Source organism: Yarrowia lipolytica, chromosome 1C, assembly GCF_001761485.1.
Source record: "Yarrowia lipolytica chromosome 1C, complete sequence".
Taxonomy (NCBI): domain Eukaryota; kingdom Fungi; phylum Ascomycota; class Dipodascomycetes; order Dipodascales; genus Yarrowia; species Yarrowia lipolytica.
The window spans coordinates 1,963,674-1,988,302 of record NC_090772.1 but is presented as its reverse complement, the minus strand read 5'-3'; the positions used below and the strand labels follow the sequence as shown (position 1 = coordinate 1,988,302).

Below are 24,629 nucleotides of genomic sequence, written 5' to 3'. Positions count from 1 at the left end.
ACTGAACAGTGCGGGTGCTGCAATTTTGTAATCAAACATTGTCGGTCTGGTCGGCCTAGGTTAGTCGACGCTAGCTGTATCCCCGCTGTGCTGAGAGAACCAGTCACTGAGGGTTTGCAACCTCTGCTGGAACCTGGATTGCTCCAAATACTGAATAAAATCCATCTCCTCGACACCTCCACCCCCCACCATCTCCTCAAACCCGTCACTCAACGCAGAGTCTTCCTGTTCCCCCAACAAGGCACTCCACCAGACTATGCTCCGGACCATGATGGCTGTGACCATCAGAGCTCCATCAATCCAGTCTCTGGCAAGTCCCTGAGCAGCTGGAAACGCCTCCACAAGTCGACTGTTGCCCAATACGATCTTCATGTTCATCTCCTCAGCCAGATACTGAGCATCCAGTGGAATGGGGTTGCCCGAAACATCTCCAAGCCCGAGAACAGAGGGAAGACATGTCTTGTAGTGTTTGATGTGGGTCCTCAAAGTGTCTAAAAGAGGAATTGTGGAGTGTCTGACTTTGAAAAAGGCTCCTTCAGTCTTGTTTTGCCTGCCCACAAGTTTTGACCAGAACGATACCGTTTCCAAAACGGGAACCTTGGTCTGAAACCAGTGTAAAACACGCTGAGACGCCGACCCTGGGTTGTCCTCATCTCTCAGTTCACCTTTAGCAGGCCCCGAAGACAGCTCAATCTCAACACAGGTCCTCCTATACAACTTGTCAACCACCTTGTCAATACCATCTATCCACTGGAACAGGTACAGAACGAGAGCGCTGAGAAAGATCTCGTTCTCACACCGTCCCTGCTGGAGCCAATCAGCCAGCCCTTTGCCCCCCAAAACATCCATCTGCTCCAGAATGCCCCGATAGTCCAGTCCCGGAGAACTATGGTTGATCTTAGTAAGCACCCGATCTGTGTCGCTCACAAGATGGTGAGTTAGACGGCCTCCAACACACAATCCCCACGCGTAGACTCGGATGCAGGTGATGTATTGGCTCGATAGGAGGTGGCGAGTTGTGCTTGTGGGGGTAGGGGTAGTACTGTTGACCATGGCATCAATTCAGAGCTAGTTGATGGTGACAGAATGAAGAAATTGACGAGAAAAATCAGTGTTCCACCTAGATCAAGAGACAGGGATTCAGTAGATTGATTTTTCCCCAAAATATCCCGCTTTTATCGCACTTTTGACGACTTTTGGAAAACGCAGTGGTAGCATGTGAAAGCAAGAGTTTAGGTTGCCCCCACAGCCCGAAAAGAGGTGAATATAAAGGCATATAGTGATGTGAGGTGGATTCCAGGTAGATAGACAGGAGAAAATTCGAGCGCGGATTCTTTTTATATACGTTTTATATCAATTGCTATCAAATTCACAGTTTGATTATGTAATCATTATACTGTAATTTTATATATTTTTTGTATGTTCTATTTTGGCGGAACTAAATTTTCATTTGTCACTGTCACCAGCTACAAATATCGTACTTGTACCAGCACCAATACGATACTGTCATCCTTAATGTTTGGCCGTGTTCTACATGACCGGTGACGTTCAGGATGCTCATAACCTGTGAGAAACTCTAGAACACCAGTCTGACCTGACAACTGTGCTCCACCACGCTCCGGTCTGTTGTCATGCTCAAACCGTCGACCAACGCTTCGTCTCTGTCGGCCGAGTCGCACACGTGTGCTTTTTGCCCCAATCCCAGCAACTACAGCTGTCCCAAATGTCAGTCGTTATACTGTTCGTTGGCGTGTTATAAGGGCGAGAAACACGTCTTCTGCTCGGAAAAGTTCTACAAGACCAATGTGGAGGAGGAGCACGAGTTCCAGAACTCCAGCCACATGAATCCAGACAAGGTGGCCGATCGCAAGAAGGTGCTGGAGATTGTGGATCGATACGGGCAGGAATATGACGGGTGGAAGTACGAGGTGCCCAAGGGAGTTGACACCGACAAGATCAGAAAGGAGCTGGATTCGAGCCCCACGGAGCCGAAATGGACCAAGGAGGAGGAGGATGAGCTCAACGAGTTGCTCGACCAGGTCCCCGAAGACGAGCTGTGGAAGCTCCTGTCACCGGACGATCAACAGCGGTTCCTACAGTTCGCCAAGATGAGTGGACATGGCGTTTAGCATGGAGACTTGTGCTACTTATAGTCAGACCGCAGTTCTATCCTACAACAGATTCAGCATGTTAGCATGAGCAACTGTCAGATCTTCAGCGGTCGACGAGCTCGCATGAGTGCCTCTGAATAATACAACCATTGACCTAATACTGCCATTGGACCTGTATCCAGGTCATTCCCGTGCATATTACAAAAGGAACCTGAGAAAGCACATTCTCTCCTAACATGCGATGGAACATGCGATGGAACTCACCCCGACGAAGAGTAAAAAGAGAATACGCGCCATTCGCACGCTGACAACCGAGAGATTCGAACTCTCGCCTCCGAAGAGACCAGGATATTGATTCAGTCTCCTGAACCTGGCGCCTTAGACCACTCGGCCAGGTTGCCCTTTTGTGGAGTCCGGGATAGCCTGAACATAGCTGAGGTGACATTTGGCGGGTCATTCTGGGAAAAAAACGCTCAGCAATGTACCATGGAGAAGCCATTGGGCACGCATGGAAGTACGTAGATATTTCAGTCAGATATGGATATAAACTGTCTCGGACTCCCGGTGTCCATAACCACGATCACTAGAATGGAAGCTGCAAGAATCTGTACCAGTTCTCAAGCCGACTACTGAATACACCACCATTAAGTCACCCGCTCGATGACAGGCCCATATAATACATCTCTATACACTATAAATTAAGACTGGACTCTGGACGCCAGCTCGTGGAGTTGTAGCCTGGGGACAAATGATACCAAGAGCAGTTCACATGACTGGATCGCGCTTGTTGATACCTCAGTCGTAGATTCGATCGTCGACTGGCTAAAACTCCGCGAGCAAATCATCCAGCAAATGATTCAACTCCTTCTTGTCACCCAGAGGCTCCTCCTTGGGCTGCATCTCCTCAATCACCTCATCGTTCTGCAACATGACATTGTTGAGTCGGTAAACAGGAGCACACGTCTCAACCGTCAGGTTGGGAGTGCTCTCCAGAACCACTGCCATGTCAGCCGCCGTAGCAATCGCCTCCTTGTCCTTTATCTTGCGCAGCTTAACCATCTCAATCGTCTCCTGAATGATGCCCTTGAGATAGTACTCGAGTCCCACCTGGATCAGCTCAACGACATTCTGGCCAAGCCCCCCAAGAACACCGTGCTCAAGGGCAATGCCAATCATGCGCGACCGCAGGTGGTCCGCATCGGGAAGCTCACGCGACTCTGTAGCCAGCTGCGTCTGATACGCGTGGATAATGTCCTGGGTCCACGTGACTGTGTTGCCCTGCTTTCCAACCTGATCCTTATCCTGCACAAACGGAATCCGGGGCAGCATAGCTTGTCGTGTGTTGATGATCGTCGACGAGATGTACCCCTTTTTGCCGGCCTCTCGTGTGATGGCCTTGATCCGTTTTCGTTCACGCGGCGGCAGAGAAAGCACCTCCTTTTTTAGCTGGGCCATCTGTGTGTCTCCCTTGACCTTTTGCGCGCCTGCGCCTCCTCGGCCTCGCTTGCGACTCCAACTAGTCATTCGGCCAGTGGCCCCGTCTGCCGGAGCAGCTCGCAGCGAGTTGCACAGGTTGGCCAGCAGAAACTGGTTGTGCATCTTGACCATCGATCGGTCCAAAATGCCATCCAGCGCCTCCTGCAACTCGTGTCGACTCAATCTACCCACCAAGAAATGTGTGAGCACGTCTCTGTACCGTTCCCAGTTGGGTCCCAGCTGCTTCTGGAAAGCAGTCATCATATCGTCCACTTGAAGACGAGACGCTGACGACGATCCAGCAGCAGTAGACGGGGCAGGAGTGCCTCCGACCGCAGGCGTAGATGCTGCAGGTGTTGCTGTCGGTGTTGCTCCTGCCGCTGCCGTTTCCGCCGCTGCCGCTGCAACTCCCCCAGTGCCTCCTGCTCCACTGAGACTGCCTGGAGCAATACTCATGCTGGTGGGCCCTCCTCCTGCATCACCACCTCCCATCATGGACGGTGCTATGCCGCCATTCTGTTGTTGCTGATGATGTTCCTCCTTGTCCTCGATTTTTGGCGTTGCGTCCTTCGAGTCTTCTTGTTTCACCTCCACCTCCACGCTTTCCTCCTTGTCGGGGATTCCCAAAAGGGAGTCGTCTTCCATGTCGCTCATGAGTATGTGCGTGTGTGTGTGTGTGTGTGTGTGTGTGTGTCACGTGCTCACCCGATGTGTCGTGAGGATATGATTAGTTTGTGTGAGTGACTGTGTGTTTGTAAATGTCGTGATTAATTCCGAACAGTCACAATTAGTATGATGGATGCCGAGTGTTTTTCTGAACGAATCAAATCAAAGCTCAGGTCCAATGTCCACGTGATGCAATTAGTAGGTCGGATTCGATGCTGTGCGATGAGATGCGATGCGTAATTATGACTTGTGGTGCGAATCACAGGTCAAACGATGATTAGTAAGGACAACTAGTCGAGATTTCTGTCCAAGCCCAAAAAACAAAAACAAAACCAAAAACCAAAAACCAAAAAAAAAATATATATAAAACGGTGCCGCAGTCTTCAAAAGCCGCCTTGCTTGCAAACACGAATCGATAATGGGGCACGTGAGTAGTCGACAGGTCACGTGATCGGCGGATTGGATGGCGCTGGTGCTGGTGCTGGAAACTGTCGCTGAGCTGGCCGATGTCGTTTTGTGTCGAAACCAAAAGTGAAAGAGTTGGAGAGTTTGGGAGGAGGTGGACTGACCACCACATAATGACGTGCAGCGAATCTGCATTCTGGGGTATCCTGGTCACGTGATCGGGGGAGGCCGGGGGTTGTGGTGGTGATTTGGTGGTGGTGATTTGGTGGTGGCGATTTGGTGGTGGCGATTTGGTGGTGGTGATTTGGCAGTTGGGGTGATTCATCATTCTTCATCACCATTCTTCATCACCAATCTTCATCATCGTCATTTCCTATCGTCTCTTCTTGAAATCTACACGCCGTAAAATGACGGGGACTTGTCTGACAAAAGGCTCAACCCGGGCTTTTGACGGTGATTTGGCCACAGAAAGCTGTTTATGTCATTTCTGCCACTGATGTTGACGTCCAGGCGAACGTACTTCTGGGGAGTTCAGGAGGTACCTTGTTTACCATTGATATGAGCTGTTTCTCCAAGTTGAAACTCCAGAGATCCTCAGTCAGTCACGCTTCACAGCCGAAAATGCATTCCGGCATTCGATTCATTGCCGGGTATCCAGCTCCTTGATCTCCCGGATGCCAGTCTGGAGAATCTTCCCTGGCGATTTCCGTCGTGCAAAGAAGGGTGGTTGTGAGCTCAGAACTGCCGAGGAGAGCCCAACAAGGAGCGATATATGAGAACTCATGAACGTTGATTGACTAGATGTTATTCGGTGACAAACTCGTGCCAGTACATCCAGGAAAGAACCGTGGCAAACCTGGAAGCCATATTGAACCGGGCCAAACAGAAGCTCAATCGGTCTCGGCTCAATCGGTTCTTCGAGCTCTTAACGGCGCCCTCACATTGAGCCCTCAGCAGTCTTCACCCGAACCCCACCCATACTCCTTCATATCCGACACAATACTGCCCAATCACAACTTGTTCCAACTACACCCTCCCGTTCCGGTTAACAGCGTCCCGTTTCTATATACAATATACAAGTCTATCTATGTTTTTTCTAGTCCTTGTTGGCCTCCACCACCTCAATGAGCCCCTTGGTGGGGTTTCTGAGCATTCGCACCTTGCCTCGGTGGTTGTAGACGCCCTTGTGCACCTTGTCAATGTCGCTCCAGAACTCGGGCTCCTTGAACTCGGGCAACTCGGGGTTCATGTTGGGAACGGTCAGACGCAGCTTCTCCACCTCTTCTCTGAGATAAGCAGCCACCTTGGATCGCAGATCCTTGGCTTCCTGTCCATTCTTGAGCACGTCGGGCATTGTTTCGGCGTTCAAGCCAACATTCTCCTTGTGGCACAAGTTGATCCACTCGTTTCGGAAACCTGCAACCGTAGTTTCACTGATGGGCTCTCCAATCCGAATACTGATGGTTCTATCCTTGTTAGTGTTATTGCCCTCCATCTCATAGCCCTTGGGGATCTCCTGGAACACCTTTTGCAGGCCGTGTGAGAACATGGGTACAATAATGGGAGGAGTGACCGGCTCAAGCACGGCTCGACTGGTTCCCCATCGGAAATATCGCATCGTGCCCTCATGGGGCTCCAGAGCCTGGTGAACGTAGCCCTCGGGGAAGAAGTGCACCCAGTTGGACTCTCGCCAAAACGGATAGCTGGTGGCGTTGGTATGAACCAGATAAGGGGTGTACTTGGCCGAGTACTTGATCTTGTTGTTGGGGTTCAGAAGACGCACACACATATCCATACCGGGTTGGAAGGGTCCTCCTATACCAAATCGCGTGATGGGAAGCACTTGGCCGGCACCGAAAAACAACGAGTATAGCTTGTTCTTGTAGCAAATGTCCTTGGCTCCGGTGGCCCATCTCATGAGGTACGGGATCCAGCCATTGTCGTTCGGCAGCATGCCCCATACGACCGGGTCGTCCAGCACACTGGTGTGGTTCATGACGGTTAGCAGACCTCGGCCCTCCAGCCGTGCCTGTCGGTGGGCCTCCAGCAGGTTGTCGAGGCCCTTGATGTCGACTTTCTTGCATCTCAGAAAAACCTTGCACATCGTGTAGACCAGCCCAATGTTCCATTTTTTTGCCACGTACCAGCCCCAGCCGCGACTGTCGAGCTTGCCGAGCAGCTGCGAGCCCCGCAGCGAGACGTTTCGGAAAGACATGTTGATGAACGAGGGGCGCGGAATGGTGGTGAGAGCGCCGATGTGAAATGATCTAAAACTTTATTGAAAATTGAAAAATGGACGCCACTGGGGTAATATGAACAGAGAGGTGATAGTATTTGGGCTGGCAAGTCGCAATACTGTGATTTACAATTTGGTCTGTTTTTCATGAGTTTTGGCCACAAATGAACCGGGTTCGTGCTACTTGGAAATGCGAAATGTGAGGAACCCTATTGGTGTGTGTGCGGTGTGGAAGTCAGTTGGATTTACTTCGATTTACTTCGATTTACTTCGATTTACTTCGATTTACTTTGGAATCTTGTGGTTACTGAAATTGTTTACTGGAAATTGTTTACTGAAGATTGTTTACTGAAGATTGTTTACTGAAGTCGTAGTTCCATTGTGTGGAAGTACTTTGACTCACTGTCTTTATGACTACATCACTTTTTATGTACTGTTTTTTATGTACTGTTTTTTATGTATTGTTTTATGTATTGTTTTATGTATTGTTTTATGTATTGTTTTTATGCATTTGTTTTTATGTATTGGTTTATATGCATTGTTTTTGTGTTTTGTATTTTATATACTGTTTTATGTACGGGTTTTTTTATTCACATCAAGCAGGAATCGAACCTCTCACCACAAATATTCTCACTAAATCACATACTAAAGATTATGATCCTAACTAACGTCAAGTAAGTAAAAGTAAATCACAGCCCCGCCCATCCGATGCATCGAATGACAAATTACCGCCGTCAAATACAGCTTGAAACCGCTCTAACTCTTTTTTGCAACTTCGCAATCAGTCTAAACACCCATTCCGCCCCTCTCTACTCGCTTCAGCGGCCAACCTCGGCCCATGCCGGGATGGACTGCGCAACTGTGAAACTCTAAAAGACAGTGCAGGCATCAGGCTTACTTGTATAACCACTGAGCAGCACTCCACACAACTCCACAGCATGGAAAAGTTCTCCCAGTACCGCGATAAGGGCACAGGTGTTGCTCCCTACCTGCCGCATCCGCGCTCCAAGGCTGACGGTTCGCTCCCCAGCACGATTTTCGTCGTTCTGCAGGCGCCCCTGGCTCTTGTGGAGAGTGTGATCAAGATCCCCCTCTTGCTCGCCCTGCTGGCGCTGTATGCGGGCATCATCCAATTCATCACAATCGAGCCGGTACGAAAGGCCTACTTTTCGACGCTGCTGTTTGTCAGTGGCTTCTGGTTCTGGAACGTGTCCGCCGAAGCGGTGAGAAGAAACAAGCTGACCGAGGCCTACCCCAAGCCCGGAGAGGTCGTGGTGTCCAACTACCTGTCGCCCATTGACGCCTTTGTGTACTCTGCACTTTTCGACCCCGTTTTCATCGTCCCCCACGCCTCTTCCCGAGTCTACCAGGAGCTGGGTCCGTTTGGAGTCTTCTTCAAGGCCCTGGGTATCCCCGAAATCGTGCCTCCAACCCATGGGGAGTCGCTGTCCAAGATTGTGTTTGACGCCACCTCCAAGGGACGAGCCGTGGTTGTGTTTGCCGAGGGAACAACCTCCAACGGACGAGGTCTGCTGCCCCTGCTACACATTGACTTCCACCAGCTCTCTCAAAACACAAAGGTGATTCCGGCAGGCCTCAGACTCGCCCCCCAGTACATCACCACCCCTCTGCCCGTGACGCTGCCCATGTGGGTCTTCCGACTGCTCTCAAACCCCACTGGATGGCACGTGTCTCTACGGTTTGCCGAACCGTGCTACGCGAAGGACACCAACGTCAACAACACACTGGTGGAGAGCATTTGTCGGGTGGGCCGACTCAAGAGCATCGGTCCAGATCTCGGTGTTGAGGGAAAGCGAAACTTTTGGAAGGTCTACAACAAGAAGAAGGACGTTTGAGTACAAGAGTGACACTACAACCAGTGTCTGGATAGTACAGACGTTTGCCCTTGAGTCGATCTATTGACGCCGACCGATTCACTGCTCTGTTAGCTGCTCTTCAATCCCCTTTGGGGTGTGAAAACACACCTGTTCATGTTTATGTCCATATTCTCTTCAACCAGCACGCCCCAAGCTGACATTACATACTGTATATTGCTCCAGTCTCTGTGCTGTGGCATCAAAAGCAGCCATTTCTGCTGCCCATCTACCAACAGGTGTTCAAAACAATGTATTTTCGTGATAAACTGAAATTATTATGGCTACTGTACATTCCATGGAATAAATAATTAGTATGGCTATCTAAAAAACCGCATACCGTCGGCCATGTCCACATCGTGACCTCTCATGTACGAGGGAGGGGGCTGTTTGGGTGTCGTCGATGGTTGTCGGTTGTGACCGAAAATGTTTCTACTTTTCTGCCAACTGTCACGTTTGATGTTGAGATCGAAAGAGCCCAGTGGTTGGCGTGTCGACTGCTGTTGCGGCTGTGGATGGAATGTGCTTGCAAACGGGTTGCCTGGGTTCTGGAAGATGTTGGGTTGTTGCTGGGGGTTCTGTTGCTGGGAATTCTGTTGCTGGAGGTTCTGTTGCTGGAGGTTCTGTTGCTGGGGGTTCTGTTGCTGGGGATTCAGGTGATTCAAGTTGAATTCGTTGCCTTTCTGCAACCCACTATGCTGATTACCACAGTTCTGATTCGGGTTGAAGCTGGTTTGAGGTCCCTGGTTTCGATTCCAGTTCTGATGGAAATCATTCACGTGGTTCTGACTATGATTTGTTTCATTCTGAGAGCCCTGGCTCCCTGAACCCTGGTTTTGAAACGTCCAGTTCTTGTTGAAATCGTCTCTCTGTCGCATGGCAATCTTCTCCGAGGCCCTGAACGCCCGCTCTTTGCGCTCCAGTGTGCCCACCTTCTCCTCCAGGAACGCCACCTGCTCCTTCAGATGGTGTTCGCGCGCTTCGGCAGCCACCTTGGTATCAGCCAGCTCTCTTTGCAGCTCTCCCACACGTGACTCGGCCACGTTCAACTTGTGCTCCTTGACGCGAGTCTCGCACCCACTAACACTCATTTTCGACTGCAGGTGCTCAATGGTCATCTTCATAGTATCGATTTCGTTGCGCTGCTGGTGCTTGAGCATCTCCAGATCGTGTTCCACCGTCCTCTTTTCCATCTCGAGCTTATTGCTCTGGTTCATGTACCGTCTCTTGTCTTCCTCCAGTCGCTTGATCTTCTCCAAAGCGAGCTCCAGCTCGACTTGAGCCGTGCTTTTGACCAGTCTGTGCTCCTCCGCCTCCTCCTTTCCATTCGCTACATGCTGCGTCACCGGCCTGGTGTCTGATCCTCCTCCTCCCCACTTCAACCGCCTCTCGTTCAACAAATCCATGTTGTTGTCGAGTTTGCGAAACATGGTCTTGGTGTCGTCGTTGACCGGGTCGTACTGCACAAACTTGGGGCCTCGACAAGACGCCACGGGGGTCTGGTCGGCTCCCTCGTACCCGGACGGAAGCTGTTCCGAGATGCTGTTTGTAGTAGATCCCAACGACGCGGCAAAACTCACGTTTTTGTGCCCGAAATTGGACACCGTGTCGTTTTCGCCGTGCGCTCCGGTCTGTGTCTGTTTTAAAATACCGCCCGTCTTGGGGAACTTGTTTGGGCACGGTTTGAGGTTATCATTGGCCGCCCGCCGCTTCAAATGCACCTTTTCCGGCTTGAAAAAGGGGGTGCTGCTGGCTTTCATCTCCAAAAAGTTGTCGAAAGTGGGCTCCGTCGCCACATCGTCTCCCGTGGACGTTTCTGTGTCTCTGGCTCCCTCCGAGTCTCTGTCTGCCCGTCTCAGCCGGCCCAAATCTCGCTCGAAATGCGGCGTTTCACGCCGAAACATGGCCGGAATGGCTCCCAGCGCCCACGACACGGGCGGCGTTGCGGGATCGGGCTTTTCCGAAAAAATCCAGTCCATTTTTCCGTCGCTCGCGGTGTCTACAAGGTTGTGATCGAAATGACGGAGGTTGGCACACGGTGCATGTTTACTTAGTCCCAATGGAGATTGTATTTTTCGAGCCGCACGGCATGGTGCATCGTCATGCAGCTTATATGCATTTTTGTGTGCGAGTGTGAAATATTAGAATAAAATAATGAAGAAAATAATGAAGTTTTTTGAGAATATTGTGGACGCAGAAAGAAAAAGAAAACGATATATTAGGGAAAAAGATATCGGAGAGAGAAAATGCAATAGATAAAGAAAGAAATCAAGTGGTTTAGTTGTCGGATTTCCTGCGTTCTCGGAATTCCTGCGTTCTCACCAACAAGTACAAGTACAAAAGTACTACAACACCTACTTGGTAGACATATACCCACTTGTACTGAGGAAAAACCGAGTCACAACACGGAATAGTCACCGAGTGGCGGAATTGGTCAGTAAGCATTCCAGAATCTAAGGAGTTACCATACCAAGGTGCATTTATACCCTTTTTTTTTGTTCTTGTACTGTACTTGTAATGTGGGTCTAGTCTGACCTTGGCCTGTGACAGCACTCGTGCTTGTACTGTTACGAGTTTGGCCAGCATTGAAATTCACAAAAAGACCACAGACCATGAATCTGCTTCTCTTCAGATCCATTTCATCATATCCGTCTCTTCATATCCATCTCATCATATCCATGTCTTCGTCTCCATGTCTCTAGAGTCTGCTGGCAGTTGTATTGTCGCTGTATTGCACTCCGAGAGGTCTAAATAAGACTCTGACATGAAATAGGAGGTGCTAAATTCCATATTTGACCGTGGTGGATTACAACTATCAAGTATGGCTGGTGTTAGCATACCTTTAAAGAGTGGCAAAGTCCGCGCAAATCGGTCATCTTTTTACCACAGTGTGTCCTGATTAACGTCCCTGGAGAGGGCTATTACGTCATCATCTGCAGCCCAGGAGATTACTGTAGATGGTCCATATAGACGCAGTGGTTTGCAGCAGTTTTCCGAACTCGTAATGAGTAATTTGGTGTTATACAGTCGCAACAATGGATTCTCTGGGTCCTGCCTTCAGCAACCAGGCTCCCTAACTGGTCACAACTCCAAAAACAACCAGATTAACACAAAAGTTGCAAGGACTTCAAAAAACATTTATTGACGGCATTAATCTAGACTGACAGCCTGGCGTCTTTTTAATGCCACAGCCCTCGTTGTTTTGAGGAGCATCGTTTGCTGGGCGTGGAATGTCGGATAGCGGGTCCATAATGGGCGTGTTTGGCGTTGGCATTCAGTGAGAATATCGTCAGGCTCTGAGTTCAAGGGTGACATCTTTAGGTCTCTCGAGTCAGTGATAACGTCGTCAGTGCTATCGGTCCAGAGATGACGCCGTCTCTCTCATCGCAGTCACATTATCTGGTAGTCTGGACAGAATCGGACGGGGACTTGTCTCAAACCCAGGGGGGAGTGGAGAAGCCGGTTAGTCGTCTCTACTCTCGATTAAGGCGGAATTGTCGTTGGAAAAGGCGACTTTTCCGGCTTGCCCACATTCCATCTCTTCTGTCAACTAAAACGGTCCAGGCCCTGCATCTGTTTGGACCAGGGTCCAGAACCCACTAGGTCCAGAACCGGGTCGAGTGGGTCTAGTGTTTTGTAATGTTTGGGCAACCTCTGACTTGGACCAATGGAATCAAACGGGAATTCTGCTCGCAAGTTGATATCGAACCAGTGTGCTGAGCAAGAAAGGGAGGAAGTCTCGTCGAGTCACTCAGAAATCTTCAGCGAACCCCGGACCACCATCAGCTCCTCCAACCTTTTTCCTTCTAGAGAAGCAACCAGCCTGGTATGTTGAAAATGCACCTGTTTTGGCGACTTTCTGGGCATAGTCTCCCCCTTCATTCCAAAGATACTGGAACCATTCTCCCTGCCGTCCTCCTGTCGGAAAGAACAGTGCACACACGAACGACGGAATGGCCGCAAGTACGCCGACCAAACTCATGTCTGTATATCAGCTCTCATGTCTCATGAAAGATTCCAGCGCGGACAAAGAAGTTGGTCCGGCAACTGACAGAACAGAAGTAGGTCGGGGGTCAGTAAGTCAGTCAGTCGCCGACCTAGCCCATGAACCAGCACGAATCAGCTCTCCTAATCTTCCCAATCGGCACATTCCTTCTTCAAACACCTCTCAACCTAGCCCACGATCACGACCTGCTCATAAACATTGCAATGGACTATATAAATCCCACAAAACGCCCCCCGATACACCTCCAACCCATCTGCGCTCTCAACAATGAGACTATCATCAATCTTTCTCGCCGGGGGCTCCTTAGCTGCTCTGATCAAACTCGACAATGCTATTCTGAACGACATTGCCACGGGAATATCTAACGGTATCGTTTCTGCCCACAATAGCAACGTTGACGATGATGTTGCCAGCAAACAGGTAGAAACTCTGGTCAATCTTTTGCTGGGAAACTCAGACCTCCAACCCGCCTTCACCGCCGCTCTCGAAAACACCATCAAGTTCAAGTGGAGTGCGGCGCTTATCCCTCCCTTTGTTTCCCTCATCCAGGATACCATTGCCAAATACGAGGAGAGTTCCGATTACGTCAGCGCCACCAACTTGGTTTCCTCCATCATCACCAACTACAACCCGTCGCTGGCCATCCATCTGGCTTCTATAAACGTTGCTACGTGGTACGGCCTTCTAAGCGGTGCAATTGGAGGGTTTGCAACAGAACCCGCCGCTTCCCGGGCTCTTGTCACTCTTTTGGAGGTGGTCACTTCTTTGGAGTGTCAGTTGGGATTCATTAGTTCTGAGTGTCCGGTTTCGTCTGTTGTTTCGGTTTCTTCGGTGAAAGAGCCCGTGACTTCTTCATCGGTTTCTTCGGCGAAAAAGCCCGTCGCTCCTTCATCGGTTTCTTCGGTAAAAGAGCCCGTGACTTCTTCATCGGTTTCTTCGGCGAAAAGGCCCGTGACTCCTTTGTCGGTTTCTTCGGCGAAAGAGCCCGTGACTTCTTCATCGGTTTCTTCGGCGAAAAAGCCCGTGACTCCTTTGTCGGTTTCTTCGGCGAAAGAGCCCGCCACTCCTTTGTCGGTTTCTTCCTCGGAAGAGCAAGTCACTCTTTTGTCGGTTTCTTCCGTACCTTCGTCGGTCTCGTCTGTCTCCTCCGTATCTGCGCCTGTCACTCCACTCCCCGCTTCTTCATCGATCCCTCCGTCCGCCTCCGTTCAAACTGGAACCGCTGTAGAGTCCGACTCCCCTGAATCTGACTCTACCGCCAACAGTGTCACCAGTCAAGGCCATGGTGAGGGCGAGGAAACACAGTCAACAGATCCGAAGGACCAAGCCTCGGAAAAAACTTCAGACAAGACAACAGGTTCCTCAACCGAGTCGACCAAAGCGACAGACATTTCCAGTGCCAATTCGGATGTCAACTCGAATGTGAACTCGAATGTGAACTCGAATGCCAACACCAACACCAACTCCAACTACAACTCCACCGCTCTGACTACTCCGGTACAGCGAACCAACTCCATCATCACCAAAACGGTCACTTTCTGCGACTCGGACGGATGTATCACTCCTGTCGTGGTTCTCTCGACCAATGTGCCCGTCAATGCAACCTCCACCACTCTGGTGACTGTTTGTGATGCCTGCAAGGGCAAGACCGTGACCATTACTGTTCCATGTGACACTGAGGCTTCAGGTGAGGCTTCAGGAGAGGTTTCAGGTGAGGCTTCAGCTGAGTCTTCTGTAAAGACTTCAGTTGAGACTCCAGTTAAGACTCCAGTTGCTCAAGCTGCCCCTGAAAAGTCGCCTGCTCAAGTCCCTGAAAAGTCGCCTGCTCAAGTCCCTGAAAAGTCGCCCGCTCAAGCTGAAAAGGTCGCCCGCTCAAAGCTGAAAAAGTCGCCCGCTCAAGCTGAAAAGTCGCCCGGCTTCAAGCTGAAAAGGTCGCCCGCTTAAAGCTGAAAAGGTCGCCCCCCTCAAGCCTGAAAAGTCGCCCGCTCAAGCTGAAAAAAGTCGCCCGCTTCAAGCTGAAAAGTCGCCCCGCTCAAGTTTCCTGAAAAAGTCGCCCGCTCAAAGCTGAAAAAGTCGCCCGCTCAAGCTTGAAAAGTGCCGCCCGCTCCAAGCTGAAAAGTTCGCCCGCCTCAAGCTGAAAAGTCGCCCGCTCAAGCTGAAAAGTCGCCCGCTCAAGCTCCCGCCCCGGCCCAACTCCCCAAACAGGCCAACTCGGCTGTTTCCCGTGCCGCTCCGAGACTGGCCATGGCGCTGGGAGCCGCCGCTTTTTTGTTGTAATAAGTAATTGATATATCTCTAGTAGAAGAGTTTCCCAAAGTGAGAGAGACACTGTTCCTCAGGTACTGTTCCTCAGGTACTGTTCCTCAGGTACAGTACAGTACTTGGGCACCATACTTAGGCACTGTACTGTATGTACTCAGGCTTTGCCGGTTTCGAAACATCAACAGCTGTTGAAGAAGCCACAGTATGACGAGAAGAAATTCTCTTTAACTCTCTATGCAACCTCACGACTAGATGGTACGACTCAGTTGCGGTTGGTTTCAGCCTGAAACATCCAGATGACCACTTCCCCCAAGTTTGTAGTTGGAGTACCGAGATTTTGACCAACCAAGGCCACCCGTCAACTCGGATGCCTACGTCAACACCTGCCACAACTATGGCATCTCCTTTAACAACTCTGCGGCTTACCATACCAGCTCTAACGGGCTGGTCGAACGACGGACGCTGATTCTTAAGGACATGGTGCGCTCTGGCATAGCGGGGGGCTGTGGCTGAAGAGAGAGATGACGATTGCTACTTGTAAGCAGAAGCCACACTCTAACATGTGCGACCTGAAGGAAAATATTGAGCCCGTAAGATCCACCAACCTGTGGAATCCCTTTGCATCAACTGCATCACGTTCACCAACTCAGAGAGAACCAGACCATGAACCATCTCTACCACCTCGGCGTCAACCTACAAGCAGGTTTATAACTTGGGCAGCGATGTTTACAACTTTTTGGCAAAACATCTCAATTGGGTCATTCAGTGATTCGGTTTCTACTTCGAGAAGCTGTATGGCGCGCGGTACTTCTCTCGATTGCTGCGATATTCCGTCCGTATCACTGTATGAGGAATGCGAAAGGTTGAAGACACTTCAGGAGGAAGCGTTATGTACACAAACTTGCGGTTGAAGGTCCAAAAGCTCTGGCTCTAGGCCAATACGGCAGTGATGTTTCCATCCTCTCTCTACGACTCTGCCAGTCCCAAGTCCTATCGGATCTACGCCAGTCAGACCAACCCCGCGCTATCTGGGAACTACCTAATCTACTAAGTTGTTTCGATATCTTCCTGTCTACTCAGGTAAAAACACCCCCATCTGATTACAATCTAGGAGGTGGGTACTCCGAACTGCAGCACTGCTACCATGCTCGACCATGTTCGACCACGGGCACACAAGGCATCACTCAATCTACATGTCAGACAAATGGACTATGCACCTCTCACCTTGGCGATGATTACCACTCAGGGACCGGATGGCAAGACTGTAAGCCGAGTCCTAGGCTACTGGAATGTCTCTCTCCACAACCGCAATGGCCAATGGTGTGTGGAAGAGGGCACATCACAATCAAGAATGTGAATGGGCTGCTAACTCACTGCCAGCCTTCCAAGTGTTGAACAGCTCACTGTCACTGGAGGATTCCTAATCTGGACTCGGAGGTAGTTTGTCTGCATATCTCACCATGACGGAGCAACTTGATACAAACATCTTGCACACCGTGTAAGGCTGTTCTTAAGAATCTTTGGAACACACATATGGACTAAGGGACTGAAAGTTTCTGCGGTTCTGCTGGTGAGCACCAGGAAAACGGCTCATGGAGTCAACAATAAGGTAAGGAAGGTACCAGAGTCCTCCTACCAGGCCCTAGGACTGCTGTGCTTCATGCTGCCTCTCTCTACGACGTGAAGTGGCATTCCACAAGATTCCTTATACCGTGACTTGCGACAGAAACCTCGTCTTCACAAGTGCTGGGAGTTTAGCGGCGTGTGTTACTCTCCGATGCTGACGCCAGAGTCCCATTGGATTTCCAGGGCCGCTGATACCTCTTTGATGTGTATTTACTTGGGCAACATCCAGCATGGCAAGTGCTGTCTTGTGGATACATGAGTGTTCAAAAGGATGTCGATGCTCCTCGGTTGATTTGAACTCTGAGTATACCCAATCCTCGGTCAGATTCTCCGGCCGTCAGAACTTCCCACGCATAGCCAATGTCCAGGCATTTCTAGATGTGGGCACATCTGATAACCATGGTCATAGCTGTGGTCATCCTGAGGTAGCCAACATCTTCAACAGACGCCGGTTCTGCAACCTCTACTACATCTTCGGGCTTCACAGGCCAAGTCGTCAGGGTCGAAGCAAGCCAAGATTAAGACTTGAGCCGGGAAGACAAGGGGGCGACCGGCGTAGGTGAAGGCCCATTTGACTCCTTGAATTTTGTCCACCGCGGGCAGGTGTCATCACAGTATGGTCTTGGGGGAGGGGGGACCTCTCCTATTTCTCTCCCTCACCGCGCCCTCACAAACGCCCAGTCAAGGAGAGTAACTATCGTCGACATCAGATTGTTCGGCCCGTATCATCCGTATCATCCGTCTTTATTGAAGATCACAAAACTGGTTGATTAGACACTCTGACACTCTCTACAGGATGGACATGTGTCTATCACCAAACTGGTTCCTCTCATGACTAATTGGTAGGAGCTATAAAAGCCCTGAGACTCTACAAGTACTATAGATAATAACGAAATAGATGTCCAGGCCCAGTGGTGATGAAGATTGCTTTCCAAACGGATTGTGTGTGCTCTCTTACAACTACATACGTGAGGTTTGCTAGCAGAACTAGTAGTACAACGGCAATTATTACAATGTTGCCATGGATTTAAGCAGTAGTTTAGACGGTATGGTCATAAAACAAGTAAAAACACTGTAATACAAGAATCTGGGCTTAATCTGCAGTTCATTACTGGTTGTACGAACATTGCAAGGACGTTTGGGGCCATGGAAGTAGATTCTGGCAGCTGCAACACGTCCCAACACCACCATACATGCAATAAATGGACTATCAACAGCCTTCGAAAGATATCTGAGAACTATACCTGTTCAGAGACATTGAAATGGCTCTTTTATGGGATAGAAATGACACAAAATACTCCCCTTTCCCTCAGCTCCTTCTGAGCATTATTGTGCCCAGACTGTTCGATGGTATATTGCTTAACACATTGTCAAACTCGTCATAGTCATGCCCTGAGTACTTTTGGTTGATTGTCTGAATCCCAGAAACTGAACGACTGTACACATCCGTCTATCATTAGTTGGAGCGAACGGCAGAAGATAAATATCACTCATACACTTAACACACGTTTTTACCGCAACCATGTGGCACGGATATCGCACCAGTTAACGCATTCTACTTACTCTGTCCGTCGTGTCCGTCGTGTTTGTCGATATAACTCAGAATGGTACCAATTGAATCCCCTGACATAGCGCTTTCGATTGATGGACTCCCCGCCTCCATATCTCGTGTCTCCACCAAACCCGTGAGGTATCAGTCCCAGAAAAGCAACCAGAGTTTCAGAGTAGTGTTTTAAACAAACAAATATATAAAAATTTGAACTCGAGAGTATTGCTAAATTTGTACCCGAGTCGTATTTACAACGAAAATGGGAATATGAAGTTGACAAATCACATACACATCAACTTGGGTTAGAATCTATTGTTGATGGTAATGGCGATACTCACAACTAGAAAATCAGCTTTATAGTCAGACAACAGTTGTGAAAAAGAGTGGGAGGCTCGCGAATCATCACCTGATCCTCAGGTCCTTGTCGAAAGTACTCTTACTTGACACTGCGAAGGCTCATCAAAAAAGTTATCGTTTGTAAGTTATTGGTTGATGATACTTCAGGTTTTCTACATGGATCTGGCAGATACATTGGTGATTCATGATATCTGATCTCAACGAGAATCTAATGAAGATGAGATTGATTGATTAGATTAGATGTAGTTAATGTAACGACTTACAACCCACTCCTAGGACACCACGTGCTTGCTCGGTCACCACAAAGAGATTGTAGATCAGCAAATACTGACACAGAGAGTAGGAGTTTTCCTGAGTCTTCTAGTACAAGTAGGCCGATGAAGAGCTCGACCCTGTCTCTGATGCCCGTGGAGATCCACTCCTTTCCACATTCAAAAAAAAAAAGTCCTCTTCTTGAAGGTAAGAACCAGCTGCTTGGCGCCGAGGGTGAAAGCGAGAAGTAAGGAGAGAAAAACAGGGGGAAAAGGCAAAGAAAAAAGACATAGTGTTCTAAACATCACCAGATAAAGTTCCGATACCGTTGTGTAGTAGCGAAACCCGCAGCTCAGACGTGAGATAGCGAAACGTTATATTTAGCGAGAGAAAAAAAAAGAGGTATCAAAAAGTACTAAAAGTATTAAAAAAATACTAAAAAAATACTAAAAATACAAAAAGGGGGTTGAATGACCAACTCAAAGGGTTCCTGCTCTCAAACAAATCTGAAACATCTCGTCAAGGTCGCGGAGCGACTGTCTTCGAACAGCCGAACAGCAAGATGTGGTTGACTGTCATCGATCAACAATGGAGCCGATTCGAGCGAGTATAGTACATAGTGTGCAAGTATTGTAGCAGGCAATTGACTGTCGCCAATTGGAGTATGTACTTGTAGATTGAAGATTGTCGTGGAATCACTGACACTGACAAACACTTGCGTTCATTGCAGTTAGATGAACAGTATCCTGTAAAGGTGATTTGTGTAAGGTGGTACATGTCCGTTATAGAAGTCCAAGAACCGGCAATCTGATGACTCCTATTCTGGAAGCCAGTCTTGGTTGATGTCGAATCATGTATCGGATGCGGCCTTGAACATGCCCATGCACGGGAGATGGAGAGGTATCTCCAAGATATCAACAAGAGGTTCTGCAAATCTGTTCCTAGGAATTTTATATCCACCAAAGCATTATTGAGGTGTATCGAACAGGTTATCTGTTGCTTCACACGACGACTACGTTCCCGGTGCGTGTACAGGGAACTATTCTTGGGGTAGTGGACTCCCATCCATGTTATCACATGATTGGTGATTTGATCTTGTCCGCGGACGGCAGCGAAAGGATGCGACCTGGAGCTGAACTGGGAGGCAAAGACCTTGGTACAGCCGAGATACACACACGTCGAGCTACGCTCATGCTCCTCGCTGGAGAGACTTACACATCCACACAGATGAGTGGAAGTGAATGAGAGGCTTGTGATGATGGCAAGTTCGGAGGACGGTGGGACGCGCTTCCGAGATGTGACAAAGAGTGAAAAAAGAAAGAGGAGAAGCTCAAAAAAGAGGTCCCTGCTCATGTTCGGCGTAATGGAGATCTTGTGGCACACATGATTGAGGCTTTTCTACTGACACCAATCGACTTCCACAACCTTGCCTCGGCCGTCAATCGGTTATGTCCACTGAGGTACTGATTTGGTTACAGTAGAACCGCTACAGTATAACCAATTAGAATGCTGGAAGCCGACTCAAGAGAGACACTTTTGAGATGATCAGTCCAGCAACAGCTCAGGATTGTGGAGCCATCATACCGAGGACAGACATGTTGGCCGACCTCACGAGGATCTAGATATGACCATCGAGGATAGTGCGAGACGGATTTGTCTATGGGACGGGTGTTGTCTGTAGGATGGGTTCTGTCTGATCTGATGATGGCTTTTAATAAGTTGCAAATCATTCACGAGTCTGTCTTAGACCATTCCACATCCTCCATACACCGGCCGTTGACAGACAGACTGAAGACAAATTGAATCGGTTTTTTTCCACTCAGATACGCTGTCTCCGTTCACTCTATCATTCCGCCATCCTTGTCACCATTCTATACTAGCGCGCCATTTCGCCAGTCTAATGCAAGTCTCTATAGCGCCACTCATACCGCGAACACGAGTCGAAGGCTCTGCTCCTACTACCGCACCACTCGCACTACACCTCCACACCTCCACACCCGTCTCCAAAACTACCCCTGATAACCAGGAGTGTGCCTGACAGCGAAGATCAGGTCCACATGTCGTCGTCGCGGTTGACGAAAGCCAGGGGTGGAGATCTGATCTGCACTGAGCCACCAAAAATGGCATTCCTGTCCCCACACAGCATATCTCATATTCCGCCGCGAGAACGCCCTAAAAACATTCCCCCCCAACTCCACGACCACCCCAAGCCCTCCTTCTCCACCCACAACCCTTGTCAACACGGCTATAGACACCGTATCGTGCAAAGTCGTGTCGTATGCGTCAGATGCACTTTTTGGCAATATCTGCCAAACCTAGATGTGGAAAAAGGTAAAATAAAGTTCAACGGGATTGTAGTGGATTTTTAGCCGACCTTAATAGTGACTGCTGGGGAGACTTGGGGGGACAGTGCGCGTGAATAAAGCGTGTCATTACGGGTTCAAGAGGGTGAAGAATCAGTTTATCGCGTAAAATACCTCTATTTTCTCACAAAAACACGCGATTCAGCACGATACATTCACCCCAGTCATTTCTGCTTTGGGAAAAGTTTAAATTTCCCAGCCATTCCTCTCGAACCTTGTTTGATTTTTTTCTTTCTTTTTCACTCATTTTTTCCAGTCCTTTTTGCTGTCTTTTTTGCCATTTTTTTCTTTTCTTTTCACCCCAAAACATGCTAAAAGTACTGTACCAAGGGAGTGTCAGGAATGGTCTAATGTGTCATCACAAGTAGATGGCGTAAGTACAGTAGATGTCTGGCGGTTAGTCAGGGCGCTGAATGGAGCTCAGGAGGGCTCAGGAGGTACGGGACAAATGACCCTATATCCCTCTGATCCCTCTGATCCCCCTGGTCCCCCCGAATTGCCCTGGTTCTCGAGTCCAAGAAAAATCCAAAGCCGCGCAATAAACTCCAGCCTAAGACCATCGACACCAAGTCCATCTGCCAACGAAACTGGGAAGCGGATTTCCAGAACAGGAGACGGTTAAAGTTGTGTACAGCAGGTTGCTGGTTTGACACTTTTAAGAGACACCTCACGACGCCGAGCAATGCCGCTACGCATTATCCAAGACTCCCATTGTATTCTTCTCGCTCAAGAGACTTGATTATGATTTTAAAAAGTTCATTTCCGCCTTCTTGTCCCCCCCCAAAACGCCCCCAAAATTACACCTCAAAAACCAAATCCAACTTAACCTCCGGCTAACGTACCTTGCCCAACAACCACCAAAGGGGTAGTGTAGATTCCTCACAGCCGCTGGAGACGTGTGGCGTGTGTGGGGGTTAGGTGGAATGTCTGGTTTGGGTTGGATTGGAGTCGTAGCAACCTCCAGTTGTCATGGTGACCGTAGAATTGACGATGATAATGGGGAGAGAATAGGATGGCGTGAGAGTGATTGAATTGGTCTAGAGTGGTTATATTCAGACCGGTTTTATTTCAGAGCTGGCTTTCTCCCACTTTTTCCATTTTTTCCATTTTTTCCATTTTTTCCAAATTTCCCAAATTTTTCCAATTTTCCATTTCAATTTTCAAAATTCCATCATTTTCAAAAACGCTCAAATTAATACCCAATAAATCACCTTAAATCGCACTCTCTAAACCACCCTCTCTTCGGCCCACCTCCCACAGTCCCTCGCCGCCGCTCGCTTATCGCGTCACGTGACCCGCCGCGCCAAGCCTAAAGTTGCGCATTCTCCGTTGTTCAGGGGTTGTGGTATGACATTTGCGATGCAGGTGGATCGTACTGTAGTTGGTGGAGGTTACGAGTCGGGCGTGGTGACGACATGGGGCGTGTAATTTGTGACACGGAGCGTGCGGGCCCCGACATGGAGCGTGTGAGCCGTGACACAACCTCTGTGACCCGTGACAGAAACCGTGTAGTCCCCGACAACACCTCTGTAACCCCCCAACACCACCTGTGTAATCGTCCCAAATCACATGTCCACAGCCTCTCCAAGCTCTCTTCTTTCAAACCATCGACCCACGATCTACGTTTAGATTCGCGCCTCGTTTTCTTTTTGATCGACATATTTCCCCATACTTGTACTTGTACACCGCATTGTAGCAAGATGGAATCGGACGTGTATTAATGGCCAATTAATGCCAAAAAAGCAACCAAATTAATGACTATTATTTTTACTCAGTCAAACACCATTCTTTCGACCTTTTTTTGTATCCATTTTCTTCATTTTTCTTGTCATTTCCCCCAATTTTGTCCCAGCACTCACCTGCTACGCGGGCTGTATTACATGAAACAGGTTTCCAACTTTCGAGGGTTAGGGCTTTCTGGAGACCCAATGTCGCCAATATCGGGGCCAGGGTCGGGACCTCTAGGGTTAGGGTTGAGCCTTTCACCACCCCACATTGGAGAAATCTAATGCCCATTGGAGGAAGAATACCGGGTCGAATCTGCGACTTGGACATATCACTGGGATTATGAGAGTCACGTGATTCCAAATATCGCCTCTAAATCCGGATTTGGGCTAAATTCACGCATTCAAGGCGGTATTCCACCGTGAGGGGGCACAACCTTCGTACAGTGTTGTCTGGGAGTGTCGTGAGACTTGGATAGGGGTTAGGGTAGGGAAAGTGGGTTGGGGAGATGGAAGGGGGAGAGGTAGGGGTGTGAGGGGACGGCGAGGCTTCATTCGTGGGTGATATTCGAAACACTTTCGAGCGTACTCATTTGCGCTCCTTCATTCACTCACTTACCTCGACATGTTGTTCGTAGTGTGTAGTTCAGGGAGGTAGTTGGTTCGTCAACTTTGTGATTTTCCAAGGTTCATTTTTGCGAAAATAATGTTTGAGACAGAGTTTGAAGATCTTTGTGCGATTTTGAGAGAATGCGAAACGTTAAAAATTGGCGTGAAACGTGGAGGTTAAAGTGGTCGTGTTTGGTTTGAGTTTTGGCTCGTAGTGAGAGAGTTTTGAGGTGCGAGCTCTGAGCGCTGAGCTGTCTGGTGGAGCCTGTTTGTAGCGGGATTTCGGGCCTTTAAAACGAGAAAAGAAAATACCACGTGGTAGTTTGATCTAATCTGGGTACATTTGTTTTTCCAGATTTTGTTTCTGGGCTGTAATTAGTTGTTTTCGAGGGGTTTCCGTGGACACCCTCGTTCCCATCTCTCCCATCTGTTCCCCCCTCCTCTCCGCAGTAATGTGTGTGGAATTAACTTTGTTTGAACTCAATTTCAAACAAGGCGCATCTGTGCATTCCACACCTCCTTGCATGTCGGGCATCTTGGTTTGGCATGTAGAGAGCGGTCTGTTTATATATACTTGGGGGGTCGTTGCGTTTGGTCGGCACTTGTCGTTCGTCTTTCGTCTCGCTTTTTCTTTAACTGAGCCATCAGTAGTCATTCATTCATCCATCGCGGGCATTCACTCATTCGACAGACGCAGACAGTGGCACAGTAGTGACACAGACACAGACACAGTCGCAAAAACAGCACCTCCAGTGACACAGACACAGCAACAGCAACAGCAACGGCAACAGCACCAGTGAGGCACAACCAGCAAAGCAGTGCACAGAACCGACCCTGACCTCCAGCGACACAGATCCAGTGACACAGAGGCAAGTTGCAGATCCAGTGACACAGACACAGTGACAGCAACAGTGACACAGAACCAGTTCCGACAGTTCCATCAGTTACACAACAGTTCCGAAGTTCCAACAACTCCACTAGCTCCAACAGCTCCAGCTTCACCAACTCACCACAGTCGTTCAGTCCTTAAAAAGTGACATCGAAGAAGTCAAGTCACGACTCACCAAGTCATACCATCATACCCACAACCCCAAAGCCACCCCCATTCCACAA

General features: G+C 49.1%; 9 protein-coding genes, 1 non-coding gene and 1 pseudogene across 10 annotated transcripts; 4 read left to right on the top strand and 7 right to left on the bottom strand.

Annotated features, from left to right (window-relative positions):
• Positions 1-60: 60 nt before the first annotated feature.
• On the bottom strand, positions 61-1,053 carry YALI1_C19872g (uncharacterized protein; the record flags this gene model as incomplete). The annotated part of the gene is made up of 1 exon (XM_501818.3): positions 61-1,053. One exon carries the CDS (start codon positions 1,051-1,053, stop codon positions 61-63), a length of 993 nt encoding a protein of 330 aa, XP_501818.3.
• A 578-nt stretch (positions 1,054-1,631) lies between these two features.
• Positions 1,632-2,129, top strand: YALI1_C19866g (uncharacterized protein; the record flags this gene model as incomplete). The annotated part of the gene is made up of 1 exon (XM_501817.4): positions 1,632-2,129. The coding sequence occupies one exon, from the start codon at positions 1,632-1,634 to the stop codon at positions 2,127-2,129; it is 498 nt and encodes a 165-aa protein (XP_501817.2).
• A 287-nt stretch (positions 2,130-2,416) lies between these two features.
• YALI1_C19857r lies at positions 2,417-2,512 on the bottom strand. Its single transcript has one exon. It is a non-coding gene; the product is annotated as a tRNA-Leu (tRNA).
• Positions 2,513-2,933: 421 nt separating this feature from the next.
• YALI1_C19840g (uncharacterized protein) lies at positions 2,934-4,241 on the bottom strand (the record flags this gene model as incomplete). The annotated part of the gene is made up of 1 exon (XM_501816.3): positions 2,934-4,241. One exon carries the CDS (start codon positions 4,239-4,241, stop codon positions 2,934-2,936), a length of 1,308 nt encoding a protein of 435 aa, XP_501816.2.
• A 289-nt stretch (positions 4,242-4,530) lies between these two features.
• On the bottom strand, positions 4,531-4,986 carry YALI1_C19833g (uncharacterized protein; the record flags this gene model as incomplete). The annotated part of the gene is made up of 1 exon (XM_068282386.1): positions 4,531-4,986. The coding sequence occupies one exon, from the start codon at positions 4,984-4,986 to the stop codon at positions 4,531-4,533; it is 456 nt and encodes a 151-aa protein (XP_068138487.1).
• A 312-nt stretch (positions 4,987-5,298) lies between these two features.
• Positions 5,299-5,637, bottom strand: YALI1_C19826g (uncharacterized protein; the record flags this gene model as incomplete). The annotated part of the gene is made up of 2 exons (XM_068282385.1): positions 5,299-5,557; positions 5,600-5,637. The coding sequence occupies 2 exons, from the start codon at positions 5,635-5,637 to the stop codon at positions 5,299-5,301; spliced, it is 297 nt and encodes a 98-aa protein (XP_068138486.1).
• A 117-nt stretch (positions 5,638-5,754) lies between these two features.
• On the bottom strand, positions 5,755-6,873 carry YALI1_C19814g (uncharacterized protein; the record flags this gene model as incomplete). Its single annotated transcript, XM_501815.3, has 1 exon — positions 5,755-6,873. The coding sequence occupies one exon, from the start codon at positions 6,871-6,873 to the stop codon at positions 5,755-5,757; it is 1,119 nt and encodes a 372-aa protein (XP_501815.1).
• A 959-nt stretch (positions 6,874-7,832) lies between these two features.
• On the top strand, positions 7,833-9,041 carry YALI1_C19794g (uncharacterized protein; the record flags this gene model as incomplete). The annotated part of the gene is made up of 3 exons (XM_068282384.1): positions 7,833-8,225; positions 8,268-8,744; positions 8,844-9,041. The coding sequence occupies 3 exons, from the start codon at positions 7,833-7,835 to the stop codon at positions 9,039-9,041; spliced, it is 1,068 nt and encodes a 355-aa protein (XP_068138485.1).
• Positions 9,042-9,088: 47 nt separating this feature from the next.
• On the bottom strand, positions 9,089-10,747 carry YALI1_C19775g (uncharacterized protein; the record flags this gene model as incomplete). The annotated part of the gene is made up of 1 exon (XM_501813.3): positions 9,089-10,747. One exon carries the CDS (start codon positions 10,745-10,747, stop codon positions 9,089-9,091), a length of 1,659 nt encoding a protein of 552 aa, XP_501813.3.
• A 2,294-nt stretch (positions 10,748-13,041) lies between these two features.
• Positions 13,042-14,748, top strand: YALI1_C19735g (uncharacterized protein; the record flags this gene model as incomplete). Its single annotated transcript, XM_068282383.1, has 2 exons — positions 13,042-14,713; positions 14,738-14,748. 2 exons carry the CDS (start codon positions 13,042-13,044, stop codon positions 14,746-14,748), a joined length of 1,683 nt encoding a protein of 560 aa, XP_068138484.1.
• Positions 14,749-20,131: 5,383 nt separating this feature from the next.
• YALI1_C19681g (Compare to YALI0C13948g, Misc non-coding, AJ621548 Yarrowia lipolytica transposon Mutyl MudrA) lies at positions 20,132-20,287 on the top strand (annotated as a pseudogene).
• The last annotated feature ends 4,342 nt before the right edge of the window (positions 20,288-24,629 follow it).